Source organism: Manacus candei, unplaced genomic scaffold (assembly GCF_025592945.1).
Source record: "Manacus candei isolate 608988 ecotype Guabito, Panama unplaced genomic scaffold, ASM2559294v1 h1tg000082l, whole genome shotgun sequence".
Taxonomy (NCBI): Eukaryota; Metazoa; Chordata; class Aves; order Passeriformes; family Pipridae; genus Manacus; species Manacus candei.
This window is the reverse complement of record NW_026138130.1, coordinates 838076-852756: the sequence shown is the minus strand read 5'-3', so window position 1 is coordinate 852756 and position 14681 is coordinate 838076. Positions and strand designations below refer to the sequence as shown.

General features: G+C 37.8%; 1 protein-coding gene across 4 annotated transcripts in view; it reads right to left on the bottom strand.

Annotated features, from left to right (window-relative positions):
* Positions 1 to 14681, bottom strand: part of ARHGEF3 (Rho guanine nucleotide exchange factor 3) — a 113195-nt gene that overhangs the window by 43881 nt on the left and 54633 nt on the right. For all 4 annotated transcript variants that reach the window (XM_051811561.1, XM_051811562.1, XM_051811564.1 and 1 more), the window contains one exon: positions 12952 to 13014. In XM_051811561.1, coding sequence (XP_051667521.1) covers positions 12952 to 13014 — 63 coding nt within the window. The remainder of the gene's footprint in view (positions 1 to 12951; positions 13015 to 14681) is intronic.

Here is a 14681-nt window from a genome sequence, read left to right as displayed (position 1 = left end):
TGCAGATTTATGCATCCATCACTACCTAAGCACCTTTAGAAAAAGCAGGCATACAATTCTAAGTAGTGCAGCTGAACTGCTGGCATTCCAGGAAGGAGAGCTTTAAACAGATTGCAGTTCAGTTTCCAATTCTATCAAGTGTTCACTAAAGAAGCCAGATTACTGAGGTAAACCAGGAGAATCCCTCCTCCATGAAGGGATTAAGCTCTTAGGGGCAAACAAAATTCAAAGGGCAACCTCTAACACCAGTGCAAAGCAAATATATGCAGCTTAAATAATATATTCTACATACAAAAATAGCAGATGAAAGTCTGAGCATTTCTTAAGAGAAAGTCAAAGCCTTCCAGTAGTGGTTTCCTTAAGAACAGTGGTAAAAAATAGTCCAGTCCTCAAAATAAACTTGAAAATTCTCAGTCTAACCCTAAAATCTAATTTTTGTAAGGCAGACCTGTGGGGTCCTGTAATGTCAGGTGCATTATAGGCCCATTGCCTATAAGTCTAAAGTGACAAAATAGTCTTGCTCAGCCTCCTGTATGTTAGTGGGTATAGCTTAACCACCAAACTTACTGCTCTGCAAGTTTTAATTCTCTTTTTTCTGCATTTTCGTTCATCAGTAGAGCTGACACACTAATATCCTGTTGAGAAACATGTTCACACACTTGTAAAAAATAACAATTTTTTTTTTTCTTTCATAAAATGCTCTTAGAGCACTTCCAAACACATGCTGAGCTTCTATTTGCTTTCCCCTCCTTGCTGCTTTCCCCACCATGGCATAGGGAACAAGGCAGTGAGTCAGCAGCTGTGAGCAGATACCCTTCAGATGTCCCGATTACAGAGCTACAGTGGTGATGGAATGGTAGAAATAATAATAAAAACACTTCCCTAAGAGATAAGAGGACCTAAGAGCTACCAAATCAATTGAGAAATTGCTGCTATGCAGAGATAATTTTCTAAGATTATCATGGCACTGTAAGATAAGTCCAGAGAAAACTAGTGAAACTTTTCTGTAAAATTGTGTTACACTTCACCTGCTTATGCCTTCCTGCACTGTTCTGCAGGGAGTGGCCTTGGGATGTCCCCCTTCCAGCTGCAGCCATGGGCAATGGCAGAGCAGGACACTGCCCCAGGAATTTTGGCATTTTGGTCACACAGCAGCTTAGGAAAACAAACACGCATCATTACTTGCATTTTTCAGACAAGAATCTGATCGGGACAGAAGTCTGATGGTTCACCTGAAGGTTACACAGAAAACTTAAGGCTCAAGATGGAATAAATACAAGCCAAGTAGACCATGTCACTACAGATATCTGAGTGAAACTCCTTATCTTTTTTTTTAAACTACTTTCACTGGCTAGAATTAGAAAGTACCTACTAAAAATTTTTAACAGCAAGCTTGCCTTTGTTTTTCTTGTTCCTAATTTCTTGCTCAAGAAGTTATTCGATAATAATTTTCCTGCAAAGATGTGGCTTGTTTTAAAAAATACAAAGTCTTGTATAAGAGGTTTCTTCAGAAGATATCTGTTATTTAATGAAAATCAGATCAACATGCTGATAAAATAACTTTGCATTTGCTGAAACAAATAGTAGCTCCTCTGATCTACCTAAGCAAAAGGCATCACCTGCAATAAGTGGTTATCAGTAGTTCTGGCTACAGTGAAAAGTGTAGTGTAGAATCCCCTTCCCATACCTGTCCAGTGGATTTTATGGTCTTACATTGATCTGAATGCTCATGTATGGACTAAGGCAATGTCCTAAACTGGTTTGTGCCTAGAAAACCTTGCTACCAATAGACACAGAGTGGATTGCCTGCAGAAACAGCAGAGGCTTCTAAAAAAACCTTGCAAAACTACCTGTAATGAATAACTTCATTATCATTTAATTCAACCACCGAGAGAGGTGGATGGGACAAGGCCCTCACAAGGCCTGTCTTAATGCTCTGATGTACAGAGGCATCCTGGTGCCTCTACATACAAACCTGATTTCCTGTTATGGCTGGTCACTTCTAGAAGTAGAGCCAAAATGTAGCTGGCATTGTAGAAATTTATGGACTTGAATATACAGCCATGCTAATTCAATGAAATCCCGACTTGACTTCCACTTGAGATTTCAGTAAGCACTGGACTAGGTCCAACCCTCCTAGCAGTTACTGTTTGAGGATGAGTGGGCCATCCTTTCCCTCTTTAATGGAATAAAGATAAGTAAACGGTTTCAACCAAAAGTTTAACATAACTTGGAAAAACTCAACTCTGTGAGTCAAGGCCACACACAGCACACTGCTTCATGGAGCCTTCATTTTTCTTAGAAGTTATGTCTGCACAGTCCATATTATAGACTCAGTATAAAATACAGTTACCAATAATGATGTATAAAACTCAATTTTAGAAAATGTATTGGCTTATACAATATTCATCACTATAGAACTAATACCAGTTTTTATTTTGACCTCTAAATAAACCAAATTACAGTAACTCATTACTTGACACAATTTAATTATGAAAATCTCCTCTGCAAATCTTCATCAAACCAATCACCACACACAGTGCTTAATGGATATCCAGCCTCATAGCTGTCAATAACATCTGGCTCACTTGAGTTCACAAATGCTCCCAGTTTGCCATGCTGAAAATAAGCAAACATCAAGTCTGCTTCTGTAACCCAAAAGTAACTTAAACTGCATTCAAACTTCAATTGCCATTTTCTGGTATGGTGGAGTTTCATAAAGAAAAACAGCACCAGCCAAGAAAATTACATTCAATTGATCAAATTGCTACACAGCAGCATGATACAAACAGTAAATGGACAATACTGCCCTGCTAATCACCATCTGCCTATAAAGACTGTTCTAAGATTGAAAATATATTAAAGAAAATTACTTTAAAAATAATTTTTAATATACCATGCACAAAACTACTGCAGTTTAAGACATGTTGGACTGCAGTTCATGCAGAGGTGGCCAAGAGGGTTTACAAGGACCTGCCACAAGCAGTCCAATATCCTGCTTCAGAGCTCAGTACAAGCTGCAAGGCCTCCCAGGGCCCTCAGTTACTAAGCCAGCAGCCAGGCTGAACTGAACCCAGCACTATCCAAACCATTTCTCTGAAATCCAACACAGACTTACATCTTCTGACTGAATCAGAGACATTACCAGCGTTACGTGTAAATGTCATAAAAATAACAATACCTTCGTATTTCTTGAAGACAAAGTTCTCTTTTGTCTCATATATTTTTCACTCAGGTGATTTGCTGCTGTTTGGAGCAAAGCATACAAAGTGAGTAGATCTTTTCAGTGAAACATTTCTGATTTGGAGGCAAAACCTTAGTTCATTTTCTTCTCTTTTCACAGTCAAGGGAAGAAAAAATTGGCACCTTACCAAACTCCACCTAATCCAGAACTGGAATAATCTGTTTCCAGATTTGTACCAAAGTCTCCCACAGCTCCCAAGAATTTGTCACAATTTAAGATTTGATCAACAACTAAACCCAAAGGCAAAAGTACAAGTGATAGTTTTGCAGTATCTGAAAAGTCTCTCGATTTCTGGAAGGAGTTTTATCACATCTTTCTTGCTCCACAGTTATGCACATTTCAGTTTTGGAACAGTAACACTGAATATGCCTCATCAGAAAAAAAAAAAAAAAAAACAGAAGAAAAATCACTTTTTAGGAACCAGCAAGTTCCCCACAAAAATCATGCTTTACGTCCCCCTCAGAGACTGCAGAGTGCCAAGAATTGCACAAATAAAGAATCTCAAAGCAGAGGAAAGGGGTTATACAATAAATTGAATTTATCTGTTGGGTTTTTTTCACTCAGGCATTTCTATTTCATTTTTACTGCTTGTTATATCTTTATGCACATATCAGTCATCCTTAGTTCTGGAATTTGTGCTTCTGCTTTTTCCTCTCTGTGTCTTAAGACATGTTACATGTCTTACCAGTACAATAAATAGTTTAGTCCAACTCTGCCATTTTTAGTCAAGATCATAAATAGCAAGTGGATGTGCTTCCTTTTCCAGAGAAGAAGAGATACATCTCTTAATAATGCATCTTCTAATCTTTAAAGATTTTACAAAATGCATGGAATTTAAAGTCTACAGCTCCTACTGCAGTGCAGTACACTTGAACAGGCTTATCTAACATCAAGTACTTAAATAGTTCCTCTGACTTCCAGCAGTTATTTCAACGAGACTATTAGACACTTCAAAGTCAGCCAAACCAAGAGGTTTACATAATTTGGTGAAGGAAACCCCTTAAGGTCTTCCCTTATACCCTAGGTGGTTTCAGTAGCTCTCCCCATTGCACATTGACCTCCTGTGGAGCAGGACCAGGCAAAGGTTCAGCTGGATCAGTTCTGCCATTCCTGGCTGTGCCCAGAGGCACTGGAACCACAGACACTGCAGGACTGGGAGAGGAGTGGCTGGAGAGCAGCACAAAGCAGCAGCAGCACAGCAGGAGCCGGCAGAGGAGGGCAAACCTCATCCTGGGGTGCAAACAGCCTCACACAGAGGTGGGAGGTGATTATCATCCACTGAGGTGATTATCCTGCTGTATTCAGCACTGGTGCAGCCTCACCTGGATACTGTGAGCGGTTCTGGGCCCCACGGTTTAAGAAGGATGTTCAGGTGCTTGAATGTGTCAAAAGCTGATGAAAGGGGTGGAAAGAATGTCCCGTGAGAAGCAGCTGAGGACTTCAGGCTTGTCTAGTTTGGAGAAGAGGAGGCTTAGAGGCAACCTCATCGCTCTCTACAGTTTCCTGAGGAGGGGAAGCAGGGAGGGAGGTGCTGATCTCTTTTTCTTTGAGGTTCAGGGATAGGATGTTTGAGAATAGCTCAAAGCTGTGCCAGGGGTGATTTAGACTGGACATTAAGAAGCATTTCTTTATGGAGAGGGTGGTCAAACACCAGAACAGGCTTCCTAGAGAGGTGGTCAATGCCCAACCCTGTCAAGAGGTGTTTGGACAATACCCTTTAACGTGTGCTAAGTACTTTTGGTCAGTCCTGAAGTGGTCAGGCAGTGGGACGAGATGGTCGTTGTAGTCCCTTCCAACTGAAATAGTCTCATCTGCTCCAATCAAAAGGATATCCATGCCAAGAAGCTGAAGGAGAGGAGAAAAAGAACTAGACAAGGGAGTATTAGGATAGGGTTCAAAAAGTCCTGCAGCTGTACCAGGAGCTCAGAAGCAGACCAGTTCATGTGTTCTTGCACAAGGCACACATGTCCCAACTACCTGCACCTGTATTTTTCTTTCAGACTCTTCTGTAGTATCTTCCCTTTGCTGCAAAACACATTTCATAGGAGCATCAAGGCAAGATACAGGGCAAGCTGATCTCCTTTACATGTTCTTGTTAAAACAAGATCTAAATCTCGGAAGTATACAGGAAATCCAGATAACTAGCTCAGAGCTATGGATCCTGCCACCAAAGCACCAATCAAGTTACAAACACTGATAGATCTCTGTGTGTTAGTGCAGACATAAGCAACTCCTGTTTCCCTGAAGAAAAAATACAATTTGCAGATTTGATTTATACCTTCTATATAAACTCCATATACATGTCTGAAAGTCTCTCTGCCCCTCTCTCCCTTCATTTTGTCTGAAGATACTTTGCCTATGTTAAACCTACTGCAGGAACAGCAACAGCTTCAGAAATCCTGCCAGAACACAGGGCTCATTCTGGTCATGCTTTTATTTCATTACAAAGAATATATAATTTCTTTAACATGGTATTCAGAAGGACCAGTATTTTTCTTTTTCAATTAGTTGATAATTTTTTTAACATGCTGGCATAAATGAATATTAAGTTTGTAAATATATATGTACATTATTATTATTATAAACATTGCTTATTCATGTACACCATTATTTTTCTATAAAACATAACTTCAGAGACTCACTGGCAACAATATTTGTTTTCCTAAAGCTTTATTAGTTTACCAAAGACAAGATGACTGTAGCCTGTCTTCCTAAACCACATTATCCTTCTCTGACTCCAATTTTTCAGTCCTTTTTCAGTTACAGATCTGACTTAACAGGTATTCTCAGATATTCTTTCTTTTTCGTTTGTAAACAGACCTTGTTTTATATGAAATACATAGCACATTAGAACTACTAAGACAATCTGAACACTAAACAGGAAGAAAAAAAACCACTTTTGGAACCCTAACAGACAGGATCACTTAATAGTCTTGCAAACGGGCAGAGTTGAACTGAACTTGTCATATTTGTTGATTAGTCAAAGTATGTTTTCTTCCATGTCTGATTTCTGAAAAGAAGAAAGTAATAAAAGGGAACAATTTCCCTGAGGTCAGTGGATTCTCTGCACTGTAGGAAAGGATGTTGTATCAAATTATGTCTTGGACACAAGTTTAAAAAGGAGCAGACAAATAGATGCCGGTGAGTCACGAAAAAATATTGTTATACTCTGAGCTAAACTGTAAAAAAACTTAGTCCAGCATGACCAGCAGTTTATACATTTTTCCAATAGAGCACTTGTAGGCCTTGTTTAATGAAAAATAGCAAGAGAACAAAACAGAGCATGATAACAAAACAGATACATGACATTACTCCAAATAACACCAAGAGCAGACAGTGCCTAGTCTGTGACAATCATATGATGGATTAATAATGGATTAAGAACTGCATAATGAAGTCTGAGTCCAGATGGAGCACTGACCACCCATGCAACACAGTGATATTAGAAGTCATGAATAATTCAGATATATTGTATACATCTTACTGGGCAAGCTGAAGGCCTTTTATACTATGAACACACAACAGACTACAGTTTATAGAAATAAAAGGACCCAGATACAATATATATTTTAATTTTCTCAACTCTGATAAGCTGATGTAGAAGTAATCCTCTCTAAGCTTATAAAGCTAGCTCGCCCTACCTTAGCAAACAAATATTATTGAGTTTATAATTAAGTTTAATTAGGTCAAATAATGTTTCAGTTATATTGACTCTCAAATACATAAGAAACAATCACTTCACCCTAAAAGCAATCAAAATTAATGAACTCTGATCTAGTGTATGCAAATGTAGCTTAAGTCTAGGTAACTTTTTGTTTGTATTTTATACTGGGATGTACTTTATTAACTTGCAAGTTGACAGATGAGCCATAGGACTTCTCCAGTTCACTCATTAATAAGTGACCATTTGGAAGAGCTTTATTTTCAGTAAAGATAACTGTTCTACATAACCAAAATAAATAAATCTTCTGAAATTTTATCTTCTTTATGGAAGTGTTTTATATGTCTAGTTCATCATGTATTTGTTGTATGTTCCTTCTCCTCAATATAACATGAAAATAATAGCAACTTCCATGGGTTTACAACAAATTTGCATACAACCAACTGCAGAGGAGAACTGCACACCATAGCCCTGATTCTTTTTCTGAACAGAATTTTGCTCAAGTAAGTATGATTTTATTCTCAAAAGTCCAAGTTTTGTATTAGGTTTTACCAGCATTTTCTCTGAATACCTCTGGAGTTACTTATGATTTTATAAGGTTCAGACATATGAAGCACATGGTATCATCACCATTACAAGATTTCAACTATTTTGCAGTTACCCCTTTTGCAATAGCCACTAAAAATACATTGCTTTTAACTACCTGCTGAGAGCTCTATGGCCTAATCTCCATATCCCAGTGTCCATCACCACTTTGCTCAGTGTGATAGATTAACTATATTTAATAGTTATGGAATATATCTATAGAACTGGCTCCCTGTCCCTGACTGAGGAGCACCACACCAGGCTCACATGAAGGTTACACAGATTGAAGACCCACACTTCAAAGCCTGGGTATGAAGAAAGAACAAAACTCATAGCAGCAACAGGGAGCAAAAGCACAGACAGAAATAATCCAGAAGCTGCTCGGAATTTAACTAAGGAGAGACAGTGTCTGCAACAAGGAGAAACAAAGTAGAGCTCATGGAGGGTGTTTTAAGTACAAAGAAAGTACTTAGCCCTCTGTGATCTTTCAAGCTGTCTCAGTTTCTCTGTCCCAGTTCCCCAAGCTTTACAGGGATATCTATAAAATCTCAAGTGTGTCTAAGCCATGTTAATTATATAATATCTCTAAATCAATATGCATATGGAAACTCAGCACATGTCATTTTAAGAGCACAAGCATGAAACATGCCACTGGCTGAGTTTTTTAATTGTATAGACTGAAGTCTCTTAACTGAATTAATGCAACATGAGGCCAACATGAACAAAGCCATATCAGAAAATATGCATGTTTTCCCTCTAAATACAAACTTCCAACTGCAGTGGCCTTGTGTGTTCTCACACTCAGCCCTCACAGTCTGCTGGTCACATCTGCCACAAGTTATCACAAACTATTTGACATTGAGGGGATTTGCAAATCCACTTCTTTAAGCTGGCAATAAAATGAGCCAAGAGCAACCAGTCAGTTTAATAAGCCAGTTTATCAACTCCTGAAGCATCAAAACAGTCCAGATCACTAAACAAATACAAAGATCATTTAACATGCTTAGGCTACCAGTCCTTGTCCTGAGTCAGCAAAGCTCCAACCAGCATTTCCTGTGAAAGGAAATTCTGTCTGTATGACTGATTCCCATGGAAAAGACAGGTGTGCCTGGCAATGGTCTGTCAGAGAAAAAAATTTAAACCCCATTTTTATAAAAAGATTGTAGACAGATGATGATGTAAATTGGCAGGAGACCCATATGTATGTTGCTTTCCAAGCTATGAAGTAATCCAGTCATTAAATAGTTAATACCCTCTTCCTTTGCTATCCCTCACCCTCTCCTGGACAGAGGTGGCCAACAGATACATTTACACAAATTGGAAACTTCAGACAGTAAGACAGCTCGATCTTTCCATTGCCAAGTACAAAAAAGAGGCATAGCCCTGAGGTGATGCAGTGACTGCAGCACATGCTTTTTACATCAGCAGCTAAAGGAGCTGGAAGAACCAACCAGCATCATTCACCTAATCATGGAAACTAGACAGAGTGTTGCACACAAAAGCCTGACACACTTATTTGTTACATACATATGCTATTAAATAAAAAACAACCGATTTTATTGCACAGCCTGAGAGATTTATTGTCTGTAAAAATTTAATGATATATAATTATCCCAGTTAGAATCTAAATTTGTAATAGGGAACACATGCATTCAAATTTTTATATTCTTAGCCACTGCTCTGGAAAATAAATGCTTTCATTGAAGATATGCATATAAACAATTTGGCACATCTTTTCAAGGACTTAAGAGAGTTACTAGACAAAGGAACCTGAACACTTAGTTATTTACATCATGCTCCAATTAAGCCTAGAGCCCTCATTAAGTCATTTCAAGACTGTCATTGCTTGGAAGAAAAGGAGGTGTGTATTGGGCTAATGAAAGTCTTCTTAGAATGGCCATGACAGGCTAAGGATGGGTCTCAGGCCAGCACCATTTCTCAGCAATAGTAAAAGAGAGCTGTCCAGGGCAGCTGTGAAAGCAGAGTAAACACCTAGTGATACACATGTACTTCCCTCTCCCAGCCTCAGAAGAATGCAAGTTCAAGGGTTTCTCCAGATGGATGCCTTCACTCACTCTAATAGATCTTGATGGGTTTTTCTTCCATGAATTTGCCCAATTTGCTTTTTGAACTCCTGCAAAACCTCTGGTAGCCAGAACACCCTGTGCCAGAATTGTGCCACCACATGCTAGGTGAAGAGACATCCCTTTTAGTTTGTTTGGTTGGCTGGAACCTACAAACAGTTTTATTTTGTGCCCTTAATCACAAGAGGATAAATAACCTTACATTGATATATAGAACTAATCACCCACCATTTTTTTTCCCAGTATATTTGATTTCAGTTTATGTAAGTTTCAGTATATTTAATTGTTTTCTATATGGAAACTGTTCCAAACCTTTGATTATTTTAGATACTTCTCATCAACATCCCCCTCTTCCTTAAACCAGCCCCACTCCCCACCTCTGTTCCTGGGCATAAGTTATTTGGTATATGAAGAATGGAGAGCAAGGCAGAAGGGAGAGGTAGATTTGCATAACACCACCACAGTTGGTTTCTGTGAGTATGAACCGATTCTTTTTTGAAATTTGCCTTCACAAACATGAGAACAAAAGACAACCAAATCTCTGCCCTGTAACAAAATCTCTAATTGCTTAGAATGTCAACTCTGGCTCTCTAAAATCAAAACCCAAGTCAACAAGAGACGCATCTCTCCCCAGTATAAACAGCATTTAAGCACAAACAGAGACTAAAATGCCTCTACAGGTGAGTATTCAGCCATGGACTGCTGGATTCCCACAGTCCCTTTTGTGCTACAACATTCCACAGTGTAGCTAAAAGACCCTCCTGTATTTTCTAATGACACGAGGCAATCAGTATTTAATCTAGATACATGCTCAGCACTGCCTTTATCATTATCCATCAGCAAAATATGATGTGAAAGGAAAAACAAATATTTATTTGCCATGTCCAGGAGGCTCACAAAAGTGATAGTCCTCCTTTACCAGGGAGATTATAATCTAATTGGCAGGAACACAAGTCATGAGAAAATGGGTTATTCTTCCTGCCCAACTTGTTTTAATGTCAACAGCACCAAGTTTTGATGGGCACACTTGACCTATCACCTAGAGCTAAAAAACCTGAGGGTGTTGTTCTGAAGTCACATGCCAGGCTCATTTTCTAAGCCAAAGGCACCTTCCCTCTCCAAGTCACCATGACAGTTCAAGCCTTCTGTCACAGCCAGAGGCAAAGCAGCCTTAACAGCAATAATGAGGATATAATTCTCCTCATGGGATATTCCCCACCCTGTTGACCTGAGTGATTCTGAAGCCCCATAAGGAAAGATTCAAACTTCACCTGTTCCTTTCTCACCCCTTCTCTCCCCACTGTTTTCTAAGAATAAATGCATTTAAATTTAAGTAGTGAAGTTCTGCATTGAAGACAGTGGGAACAGTTTTCTTACCAGCCCTCCACACCTTTGTTTGACAAGATCCCTCTTTAGTAGGATTTACAAATCTTGTAATGAAAATCCAAATTCAGTAGTTTTATGTCATTGTCTCAGAGATCAGTTCAGAAACATTCAGTTCATAGTTTTATCTTTTCTCTGATTCACGTTTCTGTTCACTTGTCTTGCCAATAATGGTTATGCAGAAAAGCAGTATCAAGGAAATAACATTTTATAAATTTTAAGTAGTATTTTATAACCAGAAATGAAGGACATTGTTATTGTTATTGCCATATCTATTACTTATCAGTAACTCATGAGCCTCACTTTGCTCAGTGCTTTCTGCCTATATTTCTATGGGCCAAATTCAGAGGTAAATCACCCTCTTCTTATATTAACAGAAATTGTACCTTTCAAACAGTATTTACATCTTTAGCTACTGGTCAAAACAGAACTATATTCATCTGAGTATTTTTACAGCAGGATAACAGCTTCTGCACAAGAGAGTTTGACATAACTGTCTCAATTATAGAAGAATAAAATACACACTCTTTACAGAAACATAAAAATCGTTAAACCCAGCATTCTCCATCCCAGATCAGAGTAATGCATCTAACAAGCTATCAATTAGTCCATAATAATAATAAATAGTCAACAATTTTGAATTTTCCCTGAAGAATAACAATTCCTTTAAAACTCCTTTAAAGGAAACACAATTCCTTTGAAGTTGGGCCCAATGTAAGGTCTAATGGGATTAACTAACATTAAAGTATTAGCTCACAGACAAGGTCAGGCTACTGTGGGTTTATGATTTCCAGAACGGTGCTGGATTCCACCCAGCTCACTTGAAGTGCCTGCAAGAGCTTGCATTTGTCTGCAGCCATCCAGGCAGGTGAGCCCTTCAATGTAATTGCTTCTTCAAAGAACACATCTACTTCAAACCAAAAGGAAAATTTGACCACTAAAGAAACCACAGCACTAGCTTTGACACCTGCTAATAAATAAAACTGTTAAAACAAGTAGTGTTTATTCTCTGTTTTTTAAAACTTAACTTTTTCTGTCTGTACTACATGAGAGGCTACACAGAGGGAAAACTGGTTCAACAGCTGACTGTAAACAAAGCACTGAAAATACTGATGAAAACACTGAACAGAAGGAATGGTACATTTTCCTACCTCTCTTTTAGTTCCATGGATTTTAAATAACTGCCAGTGTACCTTTATGTATAACTTTACACAAAAAACAACACACATTGCAGTTTACTGCATAATTACCCTCATTAAAACTTGGATTCAACATCCACTATAAAAAACAGGAAGAGTTTTGTCCTTTTAGCTTACTTTTAAAAAGAAGATAAAAGTGACTATAGTGTCACTGTAGTCATTCTTTTAAGTTATAAAAAAAGTCAATATTTCACCTTTACTTACAGAAACAACTAAAAAATTCACAAGACAGAATATTTGTACTGAAAAGTATACACATTATAAATTGCGTGGCTTTTATAAAACGTGTTTTCTGGTGTTGCCTTCGCATCTGAAGCGGGTGATAGGGTGGCAGAGCTGGATGTGATGTGCACATCCCTTCAGCAGTGACACACAGAGCTCTTACAATCTTATCATCACACGACACAGTTTCACAAGAGCAGCATTAACCACCACTGGCAACTGAGATAAAATTTCTCATACACCCATGCAAATGCATAAAAGGTTTGGATTTAAGCCCTGCATTCAAAATTCCCTTTTATCCTGATAATTATTTACTAATAAGAGATTTGCCTCTTTACAATAAACTGTCATTATAACTTTTCATTTTTCTTTTAAAAGTATTATCACAGAAAATGAGAGCAGTAATACAGCAAATTCAATTTTTTCATAATAAACAGAACAACTTATTCATGCTATGTATGAAAACAACACAGCTGAGAAGATGAATGGGTTTATTTCAGAGTACCCCTAATAACCACATTTTAGTTTAAGGGGTTGGGAAGGAAAGGCAAAAAAGAAAATGAAATTACTCACACTTGTATCCAGGCTGCAGATACTGATTGTATCTTCATCTTGAGTACTCTGTTTTCGTTTTTTCTATAAAACAAAATGAAAAGAAAAGTTCAGTTTTGATAATGCCAACTACCATTAGCTTGATCCTGAAACAAGTACACATAATGAAGTCATATACATAAATATATATATAGTGTGTATATACAGTTAATTATTTTCTCTCATCATTATTATAATTATCATGTATGTGAGTATAAACTCTATTTTCACAAGTTGAAAAGCTACCTACTAGCACATTAGTAAATTAAATGCTGTTCCTTTTTCTGCTCAGTTTCTTCAGTTAAGAAACTTAGTTCAAATTAAAAGCATAAGTAATTATTCCATGTTGTAAATTGTACTTCAGCACTTGATAGGAACTTCTGTAACTAATGAGACTGTCAGGAGGAGAAACTCGTATTTTGTGTTGAAAGGCTAACCTTAAGATTTTCAAAACATATTCAGCAATCAAGTACTATTCCCAAACAATCAATATAGTGACAATAAAAGGTGAAATGTACTGCAGGAATTCCATTAGCATGTATTTGGGTTTCACTATCCATGTCAGTGATTGCATTTCTGCTCTATATTCAGGTTTTGGTTTCGCAAATGGCACACCCTCCCTTGTGTCATCTCACAGCTTCACCACAAGATTCATATTCATGCCCTTCAAATAAGTATGACATTCCATTTAGCAGACCTCTACATTTTCCATCAGGTCTAGAAGATTCAGGAAACAAGAGAAGTGACAGAATACAGGATTCTTATTTATCTGTGTTGTCTTCCACTGCCAGCCAGAGATAAGCATTCACACATCACAGTTTCCAGTCTACAGGAGTCAAAGATGAGCAATTTAGAGTGCAAAAACCTCACACACAGATCCATACAGAGTTCCCAGTCTATGAGATGATGCAAGCTCAGCTACCAGGCACAAGTTGCACATGATGCAGGTATTTTTTAATTATTAAAAAAATAGAGAGAGAAAAAAACTGTGTCTCCCCTCCACAGTACCCATGCTCCCAGCTCTTGTGAAGCCTGGAGGTTTTATTCCATCAAGCCAGTGAAACAACTACTGAATCTTCTGGGTCAAGCATAAGGTTTCTGAGAACTGTTTCTCTGATGAACATAGATAAGGAATATTTATCACAAAATCCAGATGTTTTGATTTCATGGTTTTTTTTAAATTAAACTGTAGGTGTTGAAACCTTTTATATTTACTCACTGGTTTTCAGCAGATCTTTGACTTGTGTAATCATATTTAAATGCAGGAAGTAACTTCTCACAGTTTTTTTTGACAATAATTTCAAAGTCAGTGACAGCTGGGTTTTAACATCGTTATTATCCAGAAACTGGACCATGAGTTCTGTCGCCACATTATCCAGTGAGAAATGTTTAATGAAAAGTAATTCTTCACCCTAGGACTAAGAGCAATCAAATCCCTTTCACCATTACAGTTCAGATTTTTAGCAACAAGTTAAAGGACTGGCTAGAACACAGAAATTTCCGGACCAGACTACACTGAGCAACAAACAGAAATATCTGAAATAATATTGAGTATATTTGCTTACCCTGTATCAGGCTCTTATAAGGTTAGGTTTTTTCCCCCACACAATAAACTAATCTGAATTAGTATTCAAGGGTTTGCCAGCGTGAATTCATTGTGAAAAACACAAAACAAGGATGAAATCTATCAGGTCAGTCCATTGCTCAAAGGG